The sequence below is a fragment of the Mustelus asterias genome, chromosome 9 (assembly GCF_964213995.1).
Source record: "Mustelus asterias chromosome 9, sMusAst1.hap1.1, whole genome shotgun sequence".
Classification (NCBI taxonomy): Eukaryota; Metazoa; Chordata; class Chondrichthyes; order Carcharhiniformes; family Triakidae; genus Mustelus; species Mustelus asterias.
In genome coordinates, this window is record NC_135809.1 from 33,628,127 (window position 1) to 33,650,340 (window position 22,214).

The window sequence follows — 22,214 nt, forward strand, 5'->3', positions numbered from 1 at the left end:
CTCATGATTAAAAGGCCTATCAAAGGCCATTTGAAAGTCCACATATATCACATCCACTACATTACCCTTTATTAGGGCAGCATGGTGGCACAGTGATAAGCACTGCTGCCTGCCAGGGATCCAGGTTCGATTCCCAGTTTGGGTCACTATCTGTGTGGAGTTTGCACATTCTCCCCGTGTCTGGTTGGGTTTCCTCCGGGTGCTCCGGTTTCCTCCCACAGTCTGAAAGACATGTTGGTTAGGTGCATTGGCCATGCTAAATTCTCCCTCAGTGTACCCGAACAGGCGCCAGAGTGTGGCGACCAGTGGATTTTCACAGTAACTTCATTGCAGTGTGAATGTAAGCCTACTTGTGACATTAATAAATAAATTTTAAACTTTTAAGTTTATTACTTCTTCAAATAATTGAGTGAGGTTGGTCAAGCATGATCCTCCCTTTAGAAATTCATGCTGACTATATTTTTTTGTCTCCAGATATTTTTCTCTTACAACTTTGAGTAAAGATTTCAGTATCCTTCCTACCACTGAGGTTAAGCAAGCTGCTTTATAGTTGCCTGAATTTGTTCTCTCCCTCTTTCCGAATGATAAAAAAAGACCGACGTTTATAAAATGCCTTTTTCCTCGACAGCTTTGTTATCCCTCCATATTTATTTTGATATTATACCAGAATTAATTTGGTATCAGAGGTTGGTTGCATTGTTTTCAAAATAAGTATAATAATGCCGTCAAATAATTTTGTTTTGAAGTGCAATGACCTGCTTTCATGAAATGTTCAATTTTAAGGGTATCTTGGGGTCTGGATTTGCTCTCAAGGTTCAACAGAAACAGCGTCAAAAACATTTCAGCCGGCAAATACCTGCTGCTGCCTCCCTCATTCAGGTATGCATTGCAAATATAAAATAAAAGTAATAATGTCAACATAAAACACAAGAGGATTTGAATTAGTGCATTATACTGTGGTCCAGTCGATAACAAAAGAATGTTGATGAGGAATCTGTTTTTTTGTTTGTATATCTGTCTTTAAAACCTGTTTCCTCCTCATCAAATGGTAGAAAAACATGTAATTTTATTATGGTGTTTTTTTCATATTGATTTAGTTGGTGTGGTACTTGAATCACATCTATTCGAACAGCATATGGGGCTTTTCATCATTATTGGTTGCATAAACGCATACCTTGAAACTTTAGGAGGCACCTATCATGGGTTAATTTCTGCAGGAACTCCCTTGCTCCTTCACAGTAATTGCCACAGAGGAACTATGGAAATCCGGGAAAAAAACCTCACGTGAATAGTGATTTTCCGAGCTTTCCGCAGCTCTTTCACCTAAATTTCAGTGGACAAGTGGGAGAAAACCTGATGCAATCCTATAAAGTTTAAATCTACGTTTATGTAAATTTACCAAGCTGCCGATATTCTGTTTTAGGATTCATACCAAGTGCAGCAACAGTACTAAAAACAGCTCTAATTTCCAAATCTCTGGACCCACAAAATTCAAATAGGGTAAACCAATAATTAAGAAATCTAAATGGAATTGACTATTCTAGAATGTGAGGCCTGAATTATATAGTCTTGAAAACCCCACACTAGACACCACTGGCTATGATTTGGATGTGGCTGCAATAGCGGACTTTTGCGGCATTCATCAAGCTCTGTCAGTGGTTTTCTGTTCCCATTGAAAGAGACTTGTAAGCCATCTTCAGAAAGAATAAGAACTTATTCCTCGTTTGTTCCAAGAAAAAGGTTTGCTGTTGTTTTTAGCACAATTGTCTCAGTGCTGCATTCTAAATCAGCACATCAAGGGTGGTTAGCATCATTATTCTGACACGACAGAGAATGAAGATTAAATTAAGAAAAAGCTAAGAATGCAAGTATTTTGTCACACATTTAACATGCTTTATTTGCAAAACGAACCCCAAAGTGTACTTCAGGAAAACATTGGAAAGTTTCAAAAAAACTTTATTGATTTTTGAACAACCAGAAGGATGTGGAGGTTTTGGAGAGAGTACAGAAACGGTTTACCAGGATGTTGCCTGGTATGGAGGGTATTAGCTATGAGGAGAGATTGAATAAACTGGGATTGTTCTCTTTGGAAAGATGGAGGCTAAGGGGCAACCTGATAGAAGTTGATAAAATTATGAGCGGTATAGATAGGGTGAACAGTTGGAAGCTTTTTCCCAGGGCAGAAATGACAATTACAAGGGGGCACAAGTTCAAGGCAAGGAAGGAAAGGTTCAGTGAAGATGTGCAGGGGAAGTTTTTTTACAGAGGGTGGTGGGGGTCTGGAATGCACTGCCAAGTGAGGTGGTTGAGGCAGACACGTTAGCGACATTTAAGATTTATCTGAATAGATACATGAACAGACAGGGAATAGAGGGCTACAGGCGATTGTCTAGATAGGACAACATGATCGGTGCAGGCTTGGAGGGCCAAAGGGCCTGTTCCTGTGCTGTACTGTTCTTTGTTCTTTGATATTTTATAATTAAAGTAAGTTTTGGTCTCACTGCTCCTTAAATTATTTGAGGAAGTAATCATCAGTAGTAATAAATCACTCATCAGTAATACTAAATCGGTATAGAGAAGTGGAGGCAAGGCAGAACTTCAAAACTGCAAGTCCTAAACAAGAGCATAGAAAATGCAGAAGCTAATTTAATTATTTTGTTGTAACTTCAGAGCTGTTGTTATGTTATATAAAAATGTTTGGTGGGTGATAACATTCTGTTTCAAAATGCACTAAAAGCCCTGTGTCAACTAACATTATAGCATTTTTCCATTCGATTTATGTGTGATACTTCGTACACCTGTAAGTGAGATTGTGATCAACTTCTTAATGCTAACACGATAAAATTAGTACCCAAAATTATTGTCAAAATGATGTTAATGATGAATTACATGCACTGTTATTTAAGTGTAAATGCCACACTTGAAGGTAGATGTGGGATTGCACTCAGAAATTGAGAAGTTGTTAAACAAGATGCATTGCCTCACCATTACACTCATGAAAATTATGGGGGTGATTTTCCCAGCCCGCTGCGCTACTCTAGCAGCACAGCAGGCCAGGAGGTATCAGTGGAAGCTGTTTCGCGGGTTCCCCGCTGGGCACCACAGTCTCCGCGTGTCTCCAGGGCCAGGATTTGTAGCGTTATCAGCTCCGCGCTGGAAATCGGCCTGGAGCTGACTTCAATATTTCCATCTGATTAGCGGGCTCGGGACTGAAGTCTCTGGGCCCACTAGCATCTACCCCGACCCCCTCCCTCGATGCCCAAGGGGCACCCTGGCACTGCTCACCATGCATTGGGCAGTGCCAAGGGCAGGGCAAGATGGATGGTGCCTATTGGGGGCAGGGCTTATTAGGGCTGGGCCTATAGGGGGCGATCAGTGGGGGTGGGAAGGTCCCATTGCCACTCTGCAAAAGGATCGCAGGCAAGAGGGAGAAAGTACGGGGCTGGCCATCAGGGTGGGAGGGGAGTCAGGGCTGCCGGGGCTGGGGGGAGATCTGGGCTGACAGGGGAATATCAGGGCTGGCCCGGGGAGGTCCAGGAGACTAGCAGATCGGGTGGGGGGCTCAGAAGGCCAACGATGGGGGGTTGAGGGGCTGGCCAGCGATCGGGCTGCCCAGCGATCAGGAGGCTGGCAATGCGGGATTACTGTGCATGCGCCCATCTCTGACAGATTGGTGCATGTGCAGTGGTCCGCTCAGTGCTATGCTGCCGGCCTGTCCAGCAGGAATAGGCTCCACCCACTGATTTTCAGAGGGAATCCTGCTAGGGCTCTCTCAGTGCTCAGAGTGTGGGAGATTCAATCTGAAAATTATACTTCGAAAAACCCAGAAGGACTTGCTCACGTTTTCACGTGAATTGGGGACTTAGAGTTTTTGGGGGAGAAACTCGGCCTTATCTCATTGTCTGGCTCCCCATTCAAATGCATTGAGCAGTGTGAAGTTCTTGTACTTACACCCAAAAACCTGGATTTCCGTTGATGGATTGGGAGCACAGAGTAGGGCCAATTCCCGGCTCCACAAACCCAACCCAAGAGGAAGTGCCCTGGCAGTCTGGATTTTCATTTTGGGGGCAGGTGAAAACTTCCCACCCCTTCCAGAGAGCGTTCGGACCCTGCTGGGTGGCAAGGCAGACTGAGTGGAAGGCTGGCTTCAGTGCTGCAGCACTCTGTTGAAGGTATGAAAGAAAAAAACAAAACAAAAAAAACAGCCCTCCAACCATCACCGCTCAGACTTCCTCACCCTCGCACACACTCTCCATGCTACTTCACGCCTCCCTCCCATTGCCCATGGTTCCGCTTACCCACCATGCCTCCCCAAGCCCCCACTCATCCCCATAGCCCTTTATAGTACCAATGCCAACTTAGTGCCAACTCATGCCAACCCATTTGCCCTCAAACCCATCACACCAACTCACCGAGTATCTACCATGGGCAGACACCAGGGCCCATGCTGAGATTAAATAAAGTTCTTAATTGATTATTGATGAATTCACTATTTCCAAAAAGAACCTCTCATTAATTAAAAGCCCATTCACTACATTTAACTTCCTTTAATTCCTTACGAGCATTTGTACTCATAGTCCCATTTCAAAGATTTATAAGCACTTGGAGCTGTCAATCAAGCTGTGAATTGACAGTTCCAATGAGCTTGACATTTGCAATGTGTTTATTTATTTTTTACCCACATTCATGCCTATGTTTACAAAACTCAAAGGGCATTTGACCTCTTCCAAAGGGCACCTCACACCTCCAAAAGGATTCTCTACCTCTCCAAAAAACTCTGGTAAGTTTAAACCTTCTCCTAACAGGTCTACAGTGCCCAAGTCAAGGTTTGGACATCCCACAAGTGAAACTCAGATCTGACTGAGGCAGCTGCACTTGAACCTTGAATGTGCTATTGAGAATCTGCCCCCATTACCGACTGCCACCCCACACTGTGAAAATGATGGGGTTTTGAGCTGTGAATTTGTACTTCTGCAGCGCATGGACTATCACACTCTCGTGCCTCCACAACCACTTTGTGCAAAAATTCAGGCCAAAGTAAACTTGTTACGGCAAGTTATGTTGAGTCACTTCAAGTCAAAGCACCCTCTTACACCCTTTTAACAAAGTGATGTGTTAATTAGTGCCAGTCACCTAAAATTAGCTATAACAAGTGTGGAGACTCATTCCTTCAATTTTAATTTACTTTGTCTATCTTTGTTTTCTCACTTTCTTTTCCTGTACCTGATTTGACATTGAATTCATCAATCTAACTTACACTTTCTTGTTCAGACATTGTGCTGTTAATTTCGCGGTCATTCTTTTTGATCGGTGAAGGAGGTGTATAGTTACTTGCCTTGTTCACTCACATCTATGATACCCTAGAGAGGGTGCCATGCCCTTTCCATGTCATACTTCCTGCAAATTGCAGTGCACAGTGTCATGTAGTTTAAGTTTGCAGAGGCACATCTAACAGCAGATGCTGCTTATTGACTCATTGTGGGAATTCTTTGGGGTATTACTTTATCCTGAAAGATTAGGCTGCAATTCATCCAAATTGGCACAAAATGCTCAGGCCAGTGGGAAAACCAAAGTGTTCCCCGTTGGCAGTGCCTGTCAGGTGAGATTCACCCACCTGGAAACATGTTGGCCAGCTCCGCTGTTCAGAAAACTGTTTTTAAAATGCCCCTGATCTCTGTACTGACAGACAGGCCCCCCTCCTCCCCCGCAAAACCAGAAATGGTGACCCTCCCCCCCAACTGACCAAGGGAACACCACCATCCCCTCAGCAAAGGAGGGCATCCTCCCCCCACCAGTGAAATAACAGTCATAACCCCACCCAACACATCATGCATGCATAAAGGTGACCCAATCCAAACATCACTCGCTCCCCCTCAGCTATTGAAATACCTTCAAACTCTCTGTAAACCGGTTTCCATTCAATTTCAGCCCAGTCCTTTTGACTGACAGCTTAATGGTTTTCACTCAGCATCCAGTCAGCTGTGTTTATTTACCACCCCCTTCATGCTTGGATGCATCTTAAGTACCCCCATTGTTTCTAACCACAATGTGAGGAGCTGAAAAGCACTTAGCTGATTTGAAGTTGCCTGCAACTGCTTGTGGTCACAGGTATTTCAAAGACTCTTAGCTTTCTATGAAGGCTCAGAGACTTGACATAAAAGCTGTGTTAAAATAATGAGGCTAAGTGAGCTGCTATGGAGAAGGAAATTCTGCCTCCCCAGTGACAGTGAGTGACTCCTGTCCAGGGAGCGTGGAGATTAAAGTGACAAGGGAACTTGAATGGTTTAAGAGGACAGAGACAATAATGAGTACTGTCCGCAAGGATGGTGTCTAAAGTTAAAGTAAAGTTTAAAGTTTATTTATTAGTCACAACTAAGGCTTACATTAACACTACAATGAAGTTACGGTGAAATTCCCCTAGTCGCCACAGTCTGGCACCTGTTCTGGTCAATGCACCTAACCAGCATGTGGGAGGAAACCGGAACATCCGGGGAAACCCACGCAGACACAGGGAGAACGTGCAAACTCCACACAGACAGTGACCCAAGCCGGGAATCGATCCCAGGTCCCTGGAGTTGTGAAGCAGCAGTGCTAACCACTGTGCTACCGTGCCGCCCCCGAAACTGAAACTCTGAAACTGAACAACACCTTTCCCAGGATTAGAAGGGGGAGAGTGGCGAGGTCAACCCCCAGGACCTTTGGGGATCCTCCCTCTGCAGTTTGCCAGCAGCAGAGTGGCACATGGGCACTGGACCTACCTCATTAACTTCCCTCAGGATCCAAGGCGCCAGGTCCATGTTGGTCATGAGCAACACCAAAGCCTGCCCAGAGCAGACCCTGCTGTGGAGATGGGTGAATAGCGAGACACTGCGGGATGGGCTGTCCAGCCTGCTAATGATATTACAATCAGGGGTTTAGCATAATTATCAAGTTCATGCCTGCCCTGGGCAGGAACCTAATCGGGGCCAGCGGGACGGGCCGGGTGAACTTGAAATGCTCTGACACCAGGAGCAAATCCTGATTCGGAGCCGACGGATTATTCAGCTGGGATTCCAGCTAGCAGCAAACGGGGTCAGTCCATCCCCCCCCTTTAACTCAAAATTCAATCCGTAGTGCCCATGGCCTGTGTTTGGTTCACTACAAAAGGCCTTAGAGGTCCGAATGATATCGATGGATTGTGTGCACACCTTTGGTGAGGGCGTTGCTGAATGTGCAATGAACATCTGCCTGAAGTATGTAGAGTAGACAGATGATGGCCGGAAGTTTCCAGCTGTTCACGTTTATGGGATCTTCTGGTTCCACTGACAGCGCACTCCCGCCGTGGGTTTCCCAGTGCTGTGGAGTGCAGTCAATGGGAAATCCCACTGAGAGTAGAAGACCCCATCGCCGGCAAATGGTGTGCCGTCTCTCACACGACAAAGACACTGTGGGAGGTCAGAAACTCTCCCCCCCCTTTGGTCAATCTGTGTGTATTGCTGATTTGATGTCAACATCGACATTTTGGAGCACAGGGTTCCAGCTAATGCAATTCCTGCATCAAACATTGAGGACTATGCATCCAGCAGCAGTAAGGAACTCCCCTCCAGTTTTATTCAAAAACATCATCAACTTTCAGCTTTACTGGATGTTCGGTTGTTGCTATGATTCTACAAGAATTTGATCATTTGTGGCGTCTTTAAATTTGCTAAAGTCTGTAGGGATTGGGGTGGCAGGTGCTGAAGGACTTGGTCCTGACTTGAAGACTTCTGTGCAATAGTAGGTTTTTGACTCGGAATACACCATGATTTGAAGAATGAGCAGAGGCAACACAGAACAGAGAACACCGCTGGAAGAGGGAGAAGCCGGGGCAAAAGGACCCATAGCAGGAGGTTAAATCTGCCCAGGGTGTTCAGGAAGTAATTTGCCTACTGTCACCCCAGCAAGGAACAGCTGGCAGGATTTTCCGGCCGCACTCGCCCCAAGGCCGGAAAATCCCACCCGAGGTCAATGGACCTTTGCATGGTCCGTGTCCGGTACGCTACGATTCCCGTGGCGGGCGGGACGGGAAAATTCCACCCATCATATAGGATGTCAGCACTTCAGATGATCTCACTGAAATTTGCTACCTGCTGTTGGCACAACGTAACCACAACGCAGGACAAGGACCACTTTGTCGGTGGCTGTGAGGGTGACAGTTGCCATGGGTTTTTGTACACCTGACTCCTCCAAGGCTGCACTTAGAGATATGTGCAAGTCTTGCTCTTTGCCATCAATTATTGCATAAAGCATGTTGCTGACATTCTCTATTTGAAGGGAGCTGACTACATTTCATTCCCCCTTACTGGAGAGCAACAGGTGGGCACGTGTCTTTGTGAGGATAGCAGGCTTCCCCACGATGGATGGTGCCATTGACTGGACCACATGTTGCTTTGTGTCAGCTGTATATCCACTCTGAGGTATGCTACAACTGAAAGGGATTCCAATCCCTCCATGTCCAGTTGATGTGAGACGCTAGGCGATGAATTATGCAGGCCCATCCGATACTTGATACCCTTGTAGCAAAGAAATAGGAACTCTGTGGGAAAATAATTCATCTGTGGCAAACTGAAGAGGTTAAGGATAGTTTTGAATTAAACAAAGAGGTTTCAAATGATAATTTGTAAATCTGAGGATTGGGAAAGTTTTAGAAACCAGCAAAGGATGACCAAATAATTGATTGAGAATGAGAAAGTGGGGTATGAATTTAAACTAGCAAGAAATATAAAAGATATGGTAAAAGTTTTGACAAGTGTTGACAAGGAAGAGAGTAAGAATAGTAAATGTGGGTTCCTTAGCAGCTGAGATAGGACATATTATACAGAGGATAAGGAAATGGCAGAGACATTAAACAAACATTTTGTATCTGTCTTCATGATATAAGACAGAAAAAACATAGAAAAATAGTGGGGATCGAAGGGTCCAATGAGAATGAGGAACTTAAAGTAATTAATCTTAGGCCATGATTCTATGTCCCAGTTTTCAGCGAGTAGGAAATCTGATAGGGTGGAGTCCCCAAATGGCTTTTATGCCAATGGGATTTCCCATCTCCATTATCCCTCCCCCACCCATGATGTAATGGAAGGTTGGGAACCCCAATATCATATATTTAGATAAGTAAGTACTTCATAAGTAGGCTTCCCCGCTGTATCATCGCCCCACATTAGCATTTCTCCTCAGCCGGCATGATGTCACGTTGGTGGGGTTTACAACAGCTTTTGACAAATGGGGACCTGCTAGGGACGCAAAAATAAGTTTAGCCCTCAGAGGGGAGAAGGTCATACCCTGGCAGTTCCAGGGGGTGCTGCCGGGGAGGTGGGGCAGGCTTCTGTTGGGGCGTTCCATGGGGAGTGGGGTGTTTCTTGTCTCTGTGGGCCGGGGTGGGGGGGTGGGGTGGAAAGGGGGAATGACACGTGCATGGGAGTGGTCCCATGTCTGTGTAAAGTGTCTCCGAGTTCATTGGGGGGGGGGGCTCTTATGTAAATTTATTTTTCAGGTTGGGATGCTCTTGAAAGCTGAGGTTGCTGCCCAAGTGGGCCCATTGAGAGCCCACCTCACCAGCGTGACATTATGGGACCTGCCTCCAGGATTTATTTTGACTCAGTATCAAAAAATATGGTTGGAAGAGTCAGCAGTGGAGCTTGCAGCTGGGATATTGTCAGAACTCATAGCCTTTGCTGTATCCAGTACCTTCAACCATTTCTTAACACAAGGAGGCCAACATGGATTATCCACTCGGCACTTCTGGTCGAAGATTCTTGCAAATGCTTCAGCGTTGTCTTTTGAACTAACTTGCTGGGCTCCTCCCTCATTGGGAGTGGGGATGTTTGTGAAGCCTCATCTTCTGCTTAACTGTTTAATTGTCCACCACTATTCGTGATGGGATGTGCTTGGACTACAGAACTTTGACAGTTCATGTAACAAAAATCAATCAACCTCAGTCTTAAAATTTCTAATTGACTCATCAACCATGTTGGAGGAGAGAGATCCTATCTTCTACAACCCTTTGAAAAACAGTATCCTAATTTCACTCTGTAATGGTCAAGAACTAAATTGGATTTTAATTTTCTGGATTCCGACCAGAGGAAACAATTTTGCTTCACCCACCCTATTAATATCAATATTGGTATATTAAATATCTTGATTAAATCACCCTTCAATCCTTTGCACTCAAGAGAATTCAAGCCACGTTTTTGCAACCTGCCCTCATTATTAAACCCTTTAGATTTCATAAGCATTTTACACACTATTCATTCTTATGTTTTCTTTGTGGCATTTTTCTAACATTTGTAATTTACTACTTTACACAGTTAAGGGTCATGGCAGTTTAAATAACTGTAGCTAAGCATTGTAAAATAATAATCTTGCCTTTTATAGACCTTATGGCGATGTTATGCTGCAGAGAAGACCCATAGCTCCGCTGCTACTTGGAAGATGTATGTAATGCCTCCCGATTACAGTTCCAAAACATCAGGAACGCCATCCAGTCCAAATATGAGGAAACAGGTAATATTTGTTACATTTAAGGCTTCAATTACCACACAGTTTGTACTCATTTTGAGCCATTGTTCTAAATCTGTACTCCAGTTACAATGAACATTTGAGATAAAACTATCATTTATTTAATATTAACACACTTAATTTCATTTGGACAACAGCACCAGTTGAGGAAGGCATATGCAAAATATGAAAATATGTTCCCCTTGAGACAATAAACTGAGCTTTTCTTTTATTCATTCATGGGATGTGGGCATCGCTGGCTGGGCTCGCATTTATTGCCCATCCCAAATTGTCCTTGAGCTGAGAGGCTTGCTGGGCCATTTCAGAGTCAACTACATTACCATGGATCTGAAGTCACATGTAGGCCAGACCAGATGAGACTTCCTTCCCTAAAGGGCATCAGGTGGATTTTTGCGTCACTTTGTTCTGGGAATGAATTCCATGCCATTGGACTGGTAGTGAGGAGCAAATGATGGAGTACAGAGTGCTGCACAAAGGGAAGGAATATGATTTCAGGGAGCTTAATGGAAAGTAATGTTGTTCTTGACCTTTTGAAAATAGATAAACCCAGATGTAATTTTTATATTTCCTGCAAATTTGTTTTTGAGTAAAAAACTGACCAGTTTTGTAGTTAAAGAATGTACTCGAATTAAACAGAATGACCCATTATAATGTAAAATTCTAACTTTTTTGTAGACTTGTATCCTCTATAAGGTGTACGTGAAAGTGAGGGGACCGTATAGAAATTGGCTTCATTGGCTGCTTTGCAGTGCAGGTTTATTTACATTAGTTTGCAATTTCAAAATTCTCTTCAATATAATGTCTACATTCTAGTAAAATAGATATGACTGGTAGTAAACTCTTTCCCAACATTTATTTGAATTGTAATAAAGAAGTATGTTTGTTTGAACAGGGCTGCATTCCATTCAAACTCACTGGCTAATTGCATTCCTTGGGGATGAAGTGGGAGGGGGAAAGGTGGACGTAATGTCTGGTTTGACTCGCCGAAACTCTAAAAGTTGTCATCTAACCACCACAGAATGGCATCAATAGTAGATGGGTTCAGGGCCCAGATTCCAGATCATCATGCCTCTTAGCCGTAACAGGTTGCCTGGTGGCTACTGAACCCGAAGGAGAAAGGAAAAGAGGAAGAGAGGCTAGGAAAAAAAAAGGTGAGACTCTTTCAGAGTTCACATTTAGGTCACTCGTGCATACACATTCCAAACAAGTCAATTATTAGATCAAAAGAAGATTAATATATGACTTATAGGCACCAAAAGCCATTAATGCTTTGAAGCATTTTCCCAAGGGTTTTACTGTTTCAATACCCATTGTCTTGTGGAATGCAGATGCCTTTCAGCATTGTGATGATGGGGAGTTTGATTGAGAAATCGGTTATATGGCATACGAGTGTCTTTGGCCCAGTCGAGCCCATGATTCATATAAGCCTGAAAATGGAACTGTGATTGTCTGGTAATCTGTTCTTTGTGTAATGTTTAGAGTTAAAGGACACTGCAAAAGCAGAATTATTTTATTCATGTGAAAATTTCACTGGCATTTACATACCATGCCGCAGAGATAGGAGTTGGTTACCATACAGTCAATGCATCAAATACATTGATCTACTTGCCTGTGATTGCCTGTACAATGAGCTCACCAGGAGAAGACACAGATTAGTAGAATTTGTATTCTGCATAGTTGATTGGTAGACTGCATCATTGTCTGCCCGATGCTGCTGGCTGGAAACCTGAGCTATTTCAAAGTCTAGGTCTCATCTAAACGCTGCTGTGCATCCCTTTGCAGCTTTTAGCACCTTACTGGCTTCAGGTTGGTGCATAATGGGAGGTTCAGACACCGTGCCAGTCGACACAGTTATGGAAGGTTGAGGCGTGTGCTGATCATGGTCAGGAGGGCTCATCTTGGCCCCACAGAAATAATTCTACTATCTTTATGTGGCCTCTTCCACTTCACTACTCAATTTTATTGAACCGATGTCGATCACATTAATATTGCAAATATTAATGAGTCTTCTCCCTGATTCAGGTGAGTTTCTCTGTCACTATATGGAAGTCATGATGTGGAGATGCCGGCGTTGGACTGGGGTGAGCACAGTAAGAAGTTTAACAACACCAGGTTAAAGTCCAACAGGTTTATTTGGTAGCAAAAGCCACAAGCTTTCGGAGCCTTAAGCTCCTTCTTCAGGTGAGTGGGAATTCTGTTCACAAACAGGGCATATAAAGACACAAACTCAATTTACAGAATAATGATTGGAATGCGAATACTTACAGCTAATCAACTCTTAAAGGTACAAACAATGTGAGTGGAGAGAGCATTAAGACAGGTTAAAGAGATGTGTATTGTCTCAATATTGGGTTCATGTCACACTATCTGTAATCCCCACAGTTTGCCTGGACTTGCAGAGTCTCACTGGCTGTCCTGTCTGGAGACAATACACATCTCTTTAACCTGTCTTAATGCTCTCTCCACTCACATTGTTTGTACCTTTAAGACTTGATTAGCTGTAAGTATTCGCATTCCAACCATTATTCTGTAAATTGAGTTTGTGTCTTTATATGCCCTGTTTGTGAACAGAATTCCCACTCACCTGAAGAAGGAGCTTAAGGCTCCGAAAGCTTGTGGCTTTTGCTACCAAATAAACCTGTTGGACTTTAACCTGGTGTTGTTAAACTTCTTACTATATGGAAGGCCCAAGTTAAAGTGCCTCACAGGATAAACATACTAGTAAATTAAACACTTTAATTTGAACTCCAGTACTAATCCTGTTGCTGCCAAGTGGAGCAAGTTAAAATTATTCCGGGATTATTGGGCATTAACTCCCCACATAAATAGGGGAAAAGTACAATGATGAGTTACATGGGGCAACTGCACCAGATTTGGGAACAGATGTGTCTTAGGCCTTCAGCAGCCTATCTCAGACAGACAATAATGCATAAAGTCTATGAGGAGAAAAGAAAAAGCACATCTAAACAAGGAAAAATATGCAAACATTTTGCTCTTATCAGAACTGGACCAACCTAAACCAAATTAAATCAAATTAAATTATTTTCTGACTACTAGGTGAGAAATAGCGATCAGTGCTATTAATTTAAAAATAAATATTAAAACATCTGATCTATTCATTCATTCATGGGCGTCGCTGGCTGGCCAGCATTTATTGCCCATCTCTATTTGCAAGGGCAGTTAAGAGTCAACCACATTGCTGTGGCTCTGGAATCACATGTAGGCCAGACCAGGTAAGGATGGCAGATTTCCTTCCCTAAAGGGCATTAGTGAACAAGATGGGTTCACGGTCATCAGTAGATTGTTAATTCCAGATTTCTTTTTTTATTGATTTCAAATTCCATCATCTTCCAGAGTAGGATTTGAACCCAGGTCCCCAGAGCACTTGCTGAATTTCTGGATTAATAGTCTGGTGATAATGCCACTAGGCCATCGCCTCCCTGATCAACTACTGGAGATATACTTTAGATATTTCATGTTCACTTAAAAAAATCCAATGTGTTGTTCTTATAATTGCTGAGCAGCAGCTGTCAAAATTGTGACCAATGTATTCAGTTTATAATTCATCAAAACAAAAAAAACATTGTTAATAATGTGTCAAATATGGTAAGTTAATATTTCTGAGTTGTGGTACGTAAGTGATAAAATGATATACTGTAATAAATTGCATCATTAATCAAAGTACTGAAATATGTCCAAGTACAAATGGAACTGTCTTGAACAAATACTTTCAAATTTAAGTTACATCATCCTTTAACCCTTAATGGGGTTTGGTTCTGTATCAACTTTGCAAATATATTGTTGGTCTTGATAAGGCTGATACCTTGAATTATACGTAACTTTTGAGAAAAAAATGGGCTGGATTTTGTCATTCACGCCATTCCTGAAGTTGTAACCAGAACTGTGCGCCACTTCTGCTTTCTCTCTTTTCTTTGCTGGTTTCCGTGCGATTATAATTAAAATTCAGTGCCAAAAGTATGCATGCAAAACTCATTCAATTTAACGGTTGGGGAAGCTTTTCATTGATGAAACCCGCCGTGAGCTGACAATGTTGTATCTATTAAAGAGTCTTGAGGCCAAGCGGGGAGGCTCTACATCACGGCCACAACTTTCCTGCCCAACTCCATTACCATTAACATAAAACTTAAGAGCATAAAGTTGGCTTGGGCATTTTCCAGAATGAAATGTGACTTGTGAATATTTCACATTACATTGGTTTGACTTATTTATGTGTGCACTGTTGTTATTTGTTGACACCAGCATAGTCAGAAAGCTGAATATATTGGCACACTTCAGGTTTTATTGTGTGCCAGCTTACCCTGCATGAAGACAGGATAGAGAGAGTGTAAGCAGGATGCCTGGCAGGCCAGATAAGATGGATGTCTAGCATGTGTGGGTGGTGAGTGGTGCCATGGACAGGATAAGGGCATGATCCACAGAGCAGATGAAAGTGTGTGTGAGAGAGTGTTTGGTGGTGTCCCTTGAGCTGGCAGTGAGTGAGATGTCTGTGGTTGTGTGAGGGGTTTGTGAGTGAGTGAGGTTAGAGTGATGAAAAGATTGACTTACCATGGTGGAATGGAGGAGATCATTCATCCTCTTTTGGCACTTGGTAGCTCTTCTCTTTTGAACTGCAAAGGCACTGACCACCACCTCCCATGCTGGATTGGTCACCATGCTTGCTGGTCTTTGCTCAGAGCAGGGGTAGAGGGCAGCATGGCGTGCCTTCACTGACTGCATCAAGTAAGTGCTTGAGGGAGGCATCACTAAATTTGGGGGCAGCATGTTTCTTATCTTTGGCAGCCATCAGTTCCGAGCAGCCTCTTATCCCCAGAAGAATGCGAGCTCTGTGCAGGGACAGCCTTTAAATATGGTGCACGGATCACTGAAGCTCCAAGATCACACGAGCAATCCAATGTAAAACCCTTGCCTCTGACTTTTCTTAACCAAGTTCCACATGATATGGGGTGAAATTCCACCCTTGCCATGGGTCAAATGTCAATTTCCCTCCCTAACAACGAACTTTGCCAATTTCAGGGAAAATTCCACCCATTATCCAAGATTGGGGATTTGCAACTGCAAACTTGCACAGGATGGCCGAGTGGTCTAAGGCGCCAGACTCAAGGAGTGTGATTCCTTGCCTTGTGTAAGCCTGGTGCATTCTGGTCCCTTTCTAGATGCGTGGGTTCAAATCCTACTCCTGACATTTCTATTTTGGGGTGGCTCGGTAGCACAGCATTGCTGCCTCACAGCATCAGGGACCCGGGTACTATTCCCGGCTTGGATCACTGTGCGGAGTTTGCACATTCTTCCCATGTTTGCTTGGGTTTCCTCTGGGTGCTCCGGTTTCCTCCCACAGTCTGAAAGGCGTGCTGGTTAGATGTATTGACCCGAACAGGCACCGGAATGTGGTGACTAGGGTAATTTCACAGTAACTTCATTGCAGTGTTAATGTAAGCTTTAAATGGGACGAATACATAAATAAACTTCAGATATTTAAAACCTTTACAAAGAAAGATTGTTTTGAGATGATGGCACTGATTGGAGTGTACTCACTTTTGTTGCCAGGCTATTGCTTATTCTAATTATTTAAATTAATTTAAAATCAAGGCTCTCATTGAATACCAAAGGAGATTTTATAAAAATGTTTTTGTGGTATGCTTGATCATGTTCTTGCTATTTATATTGGTAGGAAAATAAATTATGCTAAGTTGATCTAAAATTGCAAACATCAATGTGCCAGCATTAGACCATCTCCAAAAGTGCACCATATCAGCAGATAGTGCTGACAATAAAATATAACACTTTTTTTATTTATTCGTGGGACACGGGCATCCCTGGCTGGCCAGCATTTATTGCCCATCCCTAGTCACCCTTGTTCAGAGGGCAGTTGAGAGTCAACCACATTGCTGTGGCTCTGTAGGCCAGACCAGATCAGGACGGCCGATTTCCTTCCCTAAAGGATATTAGTGAGCCAGATGGGTTTTTCCGACAATCGACAATGGTTTCATGGCCATCAGTAGATTCTTAATTCAAGATTTTTTTTATTGAATTCAAATTCCACCATCTGCCGTGACGGGTTTCGAACCCGGGATCCCAGAACATTAACTAAGTTTCTGGATTAATAGTCTGGCGATCGCTTCATCTGTGGGCTGCATAAATGTTGCCCTTTAATAAAGTAAATATTTTGCAAATAATAGTTCTCATGAAGACAGAAAATGTTCCTTTTTTTAGAGTTGTATTTGTCAACTTTTTTCCTTAATACTTCTCTTTGGTCTACAGATGAAGAAATATAAAAGAAAATGCAAAATGGGACGTGATAGTGAGACAGCATTCATGATGAATATTGGAGAAAATGCACGATCAGTACCACAGATAACCTATGACCATATTGATGAAAAGGATGACAAGAAAGAGGTCGCCTTTTTTATTGATGAGCCAGCAGGTATTTTTTTTGTCTCCTGTATCACGTGTTAAAATACTGCGTTGGTAATTCACCTTGAAAGTTGCACCAATACCAGCTGTGTCAATGGTATGTTGCCACAGCACACACTGGGTTAATACCCAAGTTCACGCATAGGAGATGACCACTTTGTTTTGGTATGTAAGAACCAGAGAAACATTTTTATGCCTGAGGCTGGGATTTCCTGTTCCTGTTTGTGGCGGGCGTCATGGCAGGGGGGAGCTGAAAATATTGTGAGAGTGAAAACAATCTGTGTCACATCAGGTGGAAAACAGGTTGCCATCGTCTGCTCCTGACTTCAATGGCGGCACGCATCTCTTGCCACACCATGCCAATCCAGCAATGTCCTTTTAATACATTTCAATATCATACATGATCACTATATGACTGGAATCATATGAACATACAAACTAGGAGCAAGAGCAAGCCACTTGGCCCTTTGAGCATGCTCTGCAATTCATTTAAGGTCATAGCTGATCTGACAGCAATCTCCCACCTAGCCCAAGTAACGTGCCTGACTCAGTTTATTAGAATTAGCATTGGAGTAAGTCATTCCACCTCCACCCTCCCCCCCCATCCCCCCCAACCCTCCATGCTGGGTCAATAGGCCAATTAGGCTGATGTGTATCTAAGTGACCTGGCAGCCTGCACTTTGCTCATGACTTTGGGGTTCATTCTGTAACCTTGTATTGCACAGAACTCACGGCATCTTGGAATCAGCACCAGGCTTCACAGGTAGTACTAGGGGCATTCCACAGGCACGGTTTTACCTAGCAAACCAGTGGTAAGGCAGCGGTGGCTTATAATTGTGTTGCAGGGCCTGATTGGCTGAGGGGGAAAGTAGACAGAGGCAAGGGAAAGGGTGGCCGGGCAAGGGCTCAACGGGGAGAGAGTGAAGAGGGGAAAGATGCACTCCAACATATGACTAGAGGGATGCAGGTGGAAGTATCCTCTGTGCCAGAATGGGGAAGAGTCTCTTACAGAAGGACTAAAGAGAGTTGGGGACAGAATGGGAGGGTGGTAGAGTGAAGAAGTGTTTCAGTTTACATTCCTGGCCTTGCAAAGACTGTCCTTATCCCAGGCCTGGGAGGGAAAGGGCATGTCAATGTGCGGTTGTGCAAAAGGTGGTGGTCATAACATCAGTTGGCCCGTGTTGTTCTGGCATAATACTGGGCCACAGATGGCACACTCACTGTCAGGAGAGCTCTCTGTAGCCTATAGATGTGGTAAAGGTAGTGTAGGAGCATTTAAAGCTCACGGGATGGGGGGGGGGGGGGGGGTCAGGTGTCTCTAGATTTCACTGTGTCATAGGCCTCAAGATGGGGAAGGGTACGGTCCACATGAGGCATAAGCATACCCCTCAATCTACTTGGGTATATCCACCATAATCACAATGGAATAAAGGATTCAAGGGGACGTTTGAGGTGTATTGGAGTGAGGGAAACCTGAACAATGTGCTGCTGCAGGATGATGGGAGGAATTTCCACAGTCAAACAGGGAGGGTCCAAGCTGGCCTGGTAGTAAGACCTCAGCATCACCATCTTGCAACCTGAAATGATGGCACAGTGTAAAATTTAACTGAGGACCTGGTGAGGACTTTGGAGGAGTGGTGCACTTCATTGGGGTGGTTGATTCAAGGAGTACTCAACTGAACTGTGTATTCCCAAATGAGGAGAGATGCACAGCTGAGCCATGTTAGTAGCCTTTCAATGACAATGCAAGGAATGAGGGGAGTGAAGCAATAAAGCGCATTCATACGAGACTAATTGTGAGTAATCAATGTCCTTGCATTAATCCCTTATTGCCAGTGTGGATTTTCCCCAGAGTGAGAATGAGGTCAGGAGCAATTGAGCAACTGATCAAGCTGTAAATGTGTGTTAAAAGCAGGAGCTCAGAAGCTTGGTGCTGGCACATTCACAGTTGAGAAGCCTCAGCCTCTCACATCCTCAAATAATCTCAGTTCCTCACTCCACATGAGCCCTCGTGTATACCAAGAGTGCAATGAATGAGGATCCCAGCACCCAGTCTGAAAGCAGCACATCCAAGTGCCTGGGCAAAGCAACCTCATCGTAGTTGGTCATGTAAAGGGGTGGTGGGGGTGGGAAGGATCACCTTGAAACGTACCTTATGCTGGCCGGGATCTCAGTGGTGAATAGGTGTGGACACTGGAACCAAACCCTTGAACCCACAGTCACACAGTAGTGACCTGCTGCAATGCCCCCGTGAAACCCAACGCAAACTGGAGGAACAATGGCGGGGGGAGTACGCGGTGTGTTTTAAACTAACTCAGCAAGGGTGTGGGAACCAAGAGAAAATATGAGAGAGGAGTAGCAGGGTGCACAAAGTACTAGGAGGAACAGATAACACCAGTAAAGTTAAAGTTTATTAGTCACAAGTAAGGCATACATTAACAGTGCAATGAAGTCATTGTGAAATTCCCCTAGATGCCACGGTTCGGTGCCTCTTCGGGTCAATGCACCTAACCTCTAAGTATAGAGACTAATAAATGAATAGGTGAAGCCAGAATAAGGGAGAAAGTAAAGACATTGAAATCAGGATTACTATGCATGGAGTATAGTAAATAAGATTGGGGATCTATTGGCACAGAGTGCAATGTGGAAATATGATGATGTGGCGATACCAGAGACCTTGCTCAAGGAAGGGCAGAACTGAGTGTTAAATATTCCTGGATACAAGGTGTTCAGAAAAGATAGGAAAGGAGGAGGGTTGGTGGTAATGGTTAAGAAAGGCTTTGCAGTGCTGGAGAAAGAACATTTCCCAGAAAGTTCAAAGACAGAATCAATATGGCTAGAGCTAAGGAACAAAGAGGGTGCAGTTACATTACTCGGTATCGTCTATAGATTATAGAAAAATGTAGAAGAACAAATCTGCAGGGAAATTACAGAGAGATGCAACCATTATAGAGTAGTTATAATGGAGGACTTTAATTACCCAAATATAGGCTCGGCTGGGATAGTGTAAAAGCCAGAGAGGGGCTAAAGTTCCTAGATTGTATTCAGGAAAGTTTTCTACAATAGAATGTGTCCAGTCCAACAAGAAACGATGCACTGTTGGACCTGGTTCTTGAAAATGAGGTGGGCCCAGTATATCAAGTGTCAGTGGGGAAAATTTAGGAGACAAGTGATCATTATATCATAAGGTTTAGGATGATGGTAGAAAAGGGCAATGGGCAATCCAGAGGAAGAATAATTAATTGGGGTACAGCCAACTTCAATGGGGTGAGCATGGAGCTGGGCTGGATAGACTGAAACGCAAGGCTGGCAGGAAAAAAATATAGCTCCGCAGTGGGCTACCTTCAGTAAAGAAATGGTTCAGGCACATTCAAGGTATATTCCCTTAAAGGGGAAAAGTGGCAAACAAATCTGGAACTACCTGAATGAAACAGGATATAGAAGTTAAGATAACTGCTTATGACAGGTGTCAGGTATAATTGAGAAGCAGGAGGAATACAGAAGGTTCAGAAGGAAGGTGAAAAAGTACATTAGAGAATCAAAGAGGGATTATGAGAAAAGATTGGCAGCCAATGTATCGGGGAATCCCAAAGTCTTCTATAGACATATCAATAATAAAAGGGTGGTAAAAGGAGGGGCCAATCAGGGACCTTAAATGGAATTTACACATGGAGGCAGGGGACAAGGCTAAGGCATGAAATGAATACTTTGCATCCATCTTTATCAAGGAGGTAGATGTTACCCAGGATATGGTGACAAATTAGGAAATTCGTTCACTGGAGTGTTTGAAATTGATAAGGAGGAAGTCTTGAATAGACTGTTGGTACTTAAAGTTGACAAGGCACTGGGACTGGGTGAGATACATCCAAGGATATTGAAAGAAGTGAGAGTGGAAATTGCAGGGGTGCTGGCCATAATCATTTAGTCTTCCCTAGATTCAGGGAAACTGCCAGAGGATTAGGGAATTGCATACATTACAACCTTATTCAAAAAAATGTTGCAAGGATAAGTCCAGCAATTACAGACCAGTCAGTTTAACCTCAGTGGTTGGCAAGCTTCTCAAAACAATTATTTGGGATAGAATTAGTTGTCATGTGGAAAAATGTGGGTTAATTAGTAAGAGCCAGCATGGATTTCTAAAGGGGTAAGTGTGTTTACCTAACTTGCTGCAGTTCTCTGAAGAGGTAACAGAAAGGGCCGATGAGGGTATTGCTGTTGATATGGTGTACAGGGACCTTTAAAAGGCATTTAATACAGTGCCACACAGCAGACTTGTGAGAAGTTGTTAGCTCATAGAATAAAAGCGACAGTAGCAACGTGGATACCAAATTGGCTAAATAATAGGAAGCAGAGAATAATTGTCAATGGATATTCTTTATATGGGGAGGCGATGGCCTTGTGGTATTATTGCTAAACTATTAATCCAGAAACTCAGCTAATGTTCTGGGGGCTCGGGTTCGAATCCCGCCACGCAGATGGTGGAATTTGAATTCAATAAAACAAATCTGGAATTAAGAATCTACTGATGACCATGAAACCATTGTCAATTGTTAGAAAAAACCATCTGATTCACTAATGTCCTTTAGGGAAGGAAAGTTTTACCATCCTTCCCTGGTCTGGCCTACATGTGACTCCAGAGCCACAGCAATGTATTTGACTCTCAACTGCCCTCAGGCAACTAGGGATGGGCAATAAATGCTGGGCAGCCAGTGATGCCCATGTCCCAGGAATGAATTTTTTAAAATGAATTTTCGGTCTGGAGGTTGTTTGTAGTGATATTCCCCAGGGGTCAGTATTGGGACCCTTGCTTTTCCTGATATATATTAATTATCTAGATCTTGGCATGCAGGGGACAATTTCTAAGTTTGCAGATGATAAAACTTGGATGATGCAAAACTTGGAAGTATTATAAACTGAGAAGACAGTGTAGAACTTCAAAAGGACATAGGCAAGTTGGTTAAATGAGCAAATATGTAGTAGATGAAGTTCAATGCAGAGAAGCGTGAGGTGATGCATTTTGGTAGTAAGAACAGGGAGAGACAATATAAAATAAGGGGTAAAATTCTTGAGGGGTGCATGAGTAGAGTACCAAGGTTATGCGTGTCAATCATTGAAGATGACAAGATTTACACAAGGCTTGCCTGATTCAGCTTATTTGAATCACCAATAGAGTAATGGTTGGCATAAAACAGGTGTAATCTGCGCCATCTTTAAAAGGTAATTTTGCTTGAACACTGCAGCCATGA

General features: G+C 43.4%; 1 protein-coding gene across 1 annotated transcript in view; it reads left to right on the plus strand.

Annotated features, from left to right (window-relative positions):
- kcnq1.2 (potassium voltage-gated channel, KQT-like subfamily, member 1.2) overlaps nt 1-22,214 on the plus strand; it is a 357,928-nt gene that overhangs the window by 99,464 nt on the left and 236,250 nt on the right. The window contains exons 8-10 of the mRNA XM_078221112.1: nt 784-879; nt 10,393-10,521; nt 16,816-16,978. Coding sequence (XP_078077238.1) covers nt 784-879; nt 10,393-10,521; nt 16,816-16,978 — 388 coding nt within the window. The remainder of the gene's footprint in view (nt 1-783; nt 880-10,392; nt 10,522-16,815; nt 16,979-22,214) is intronic.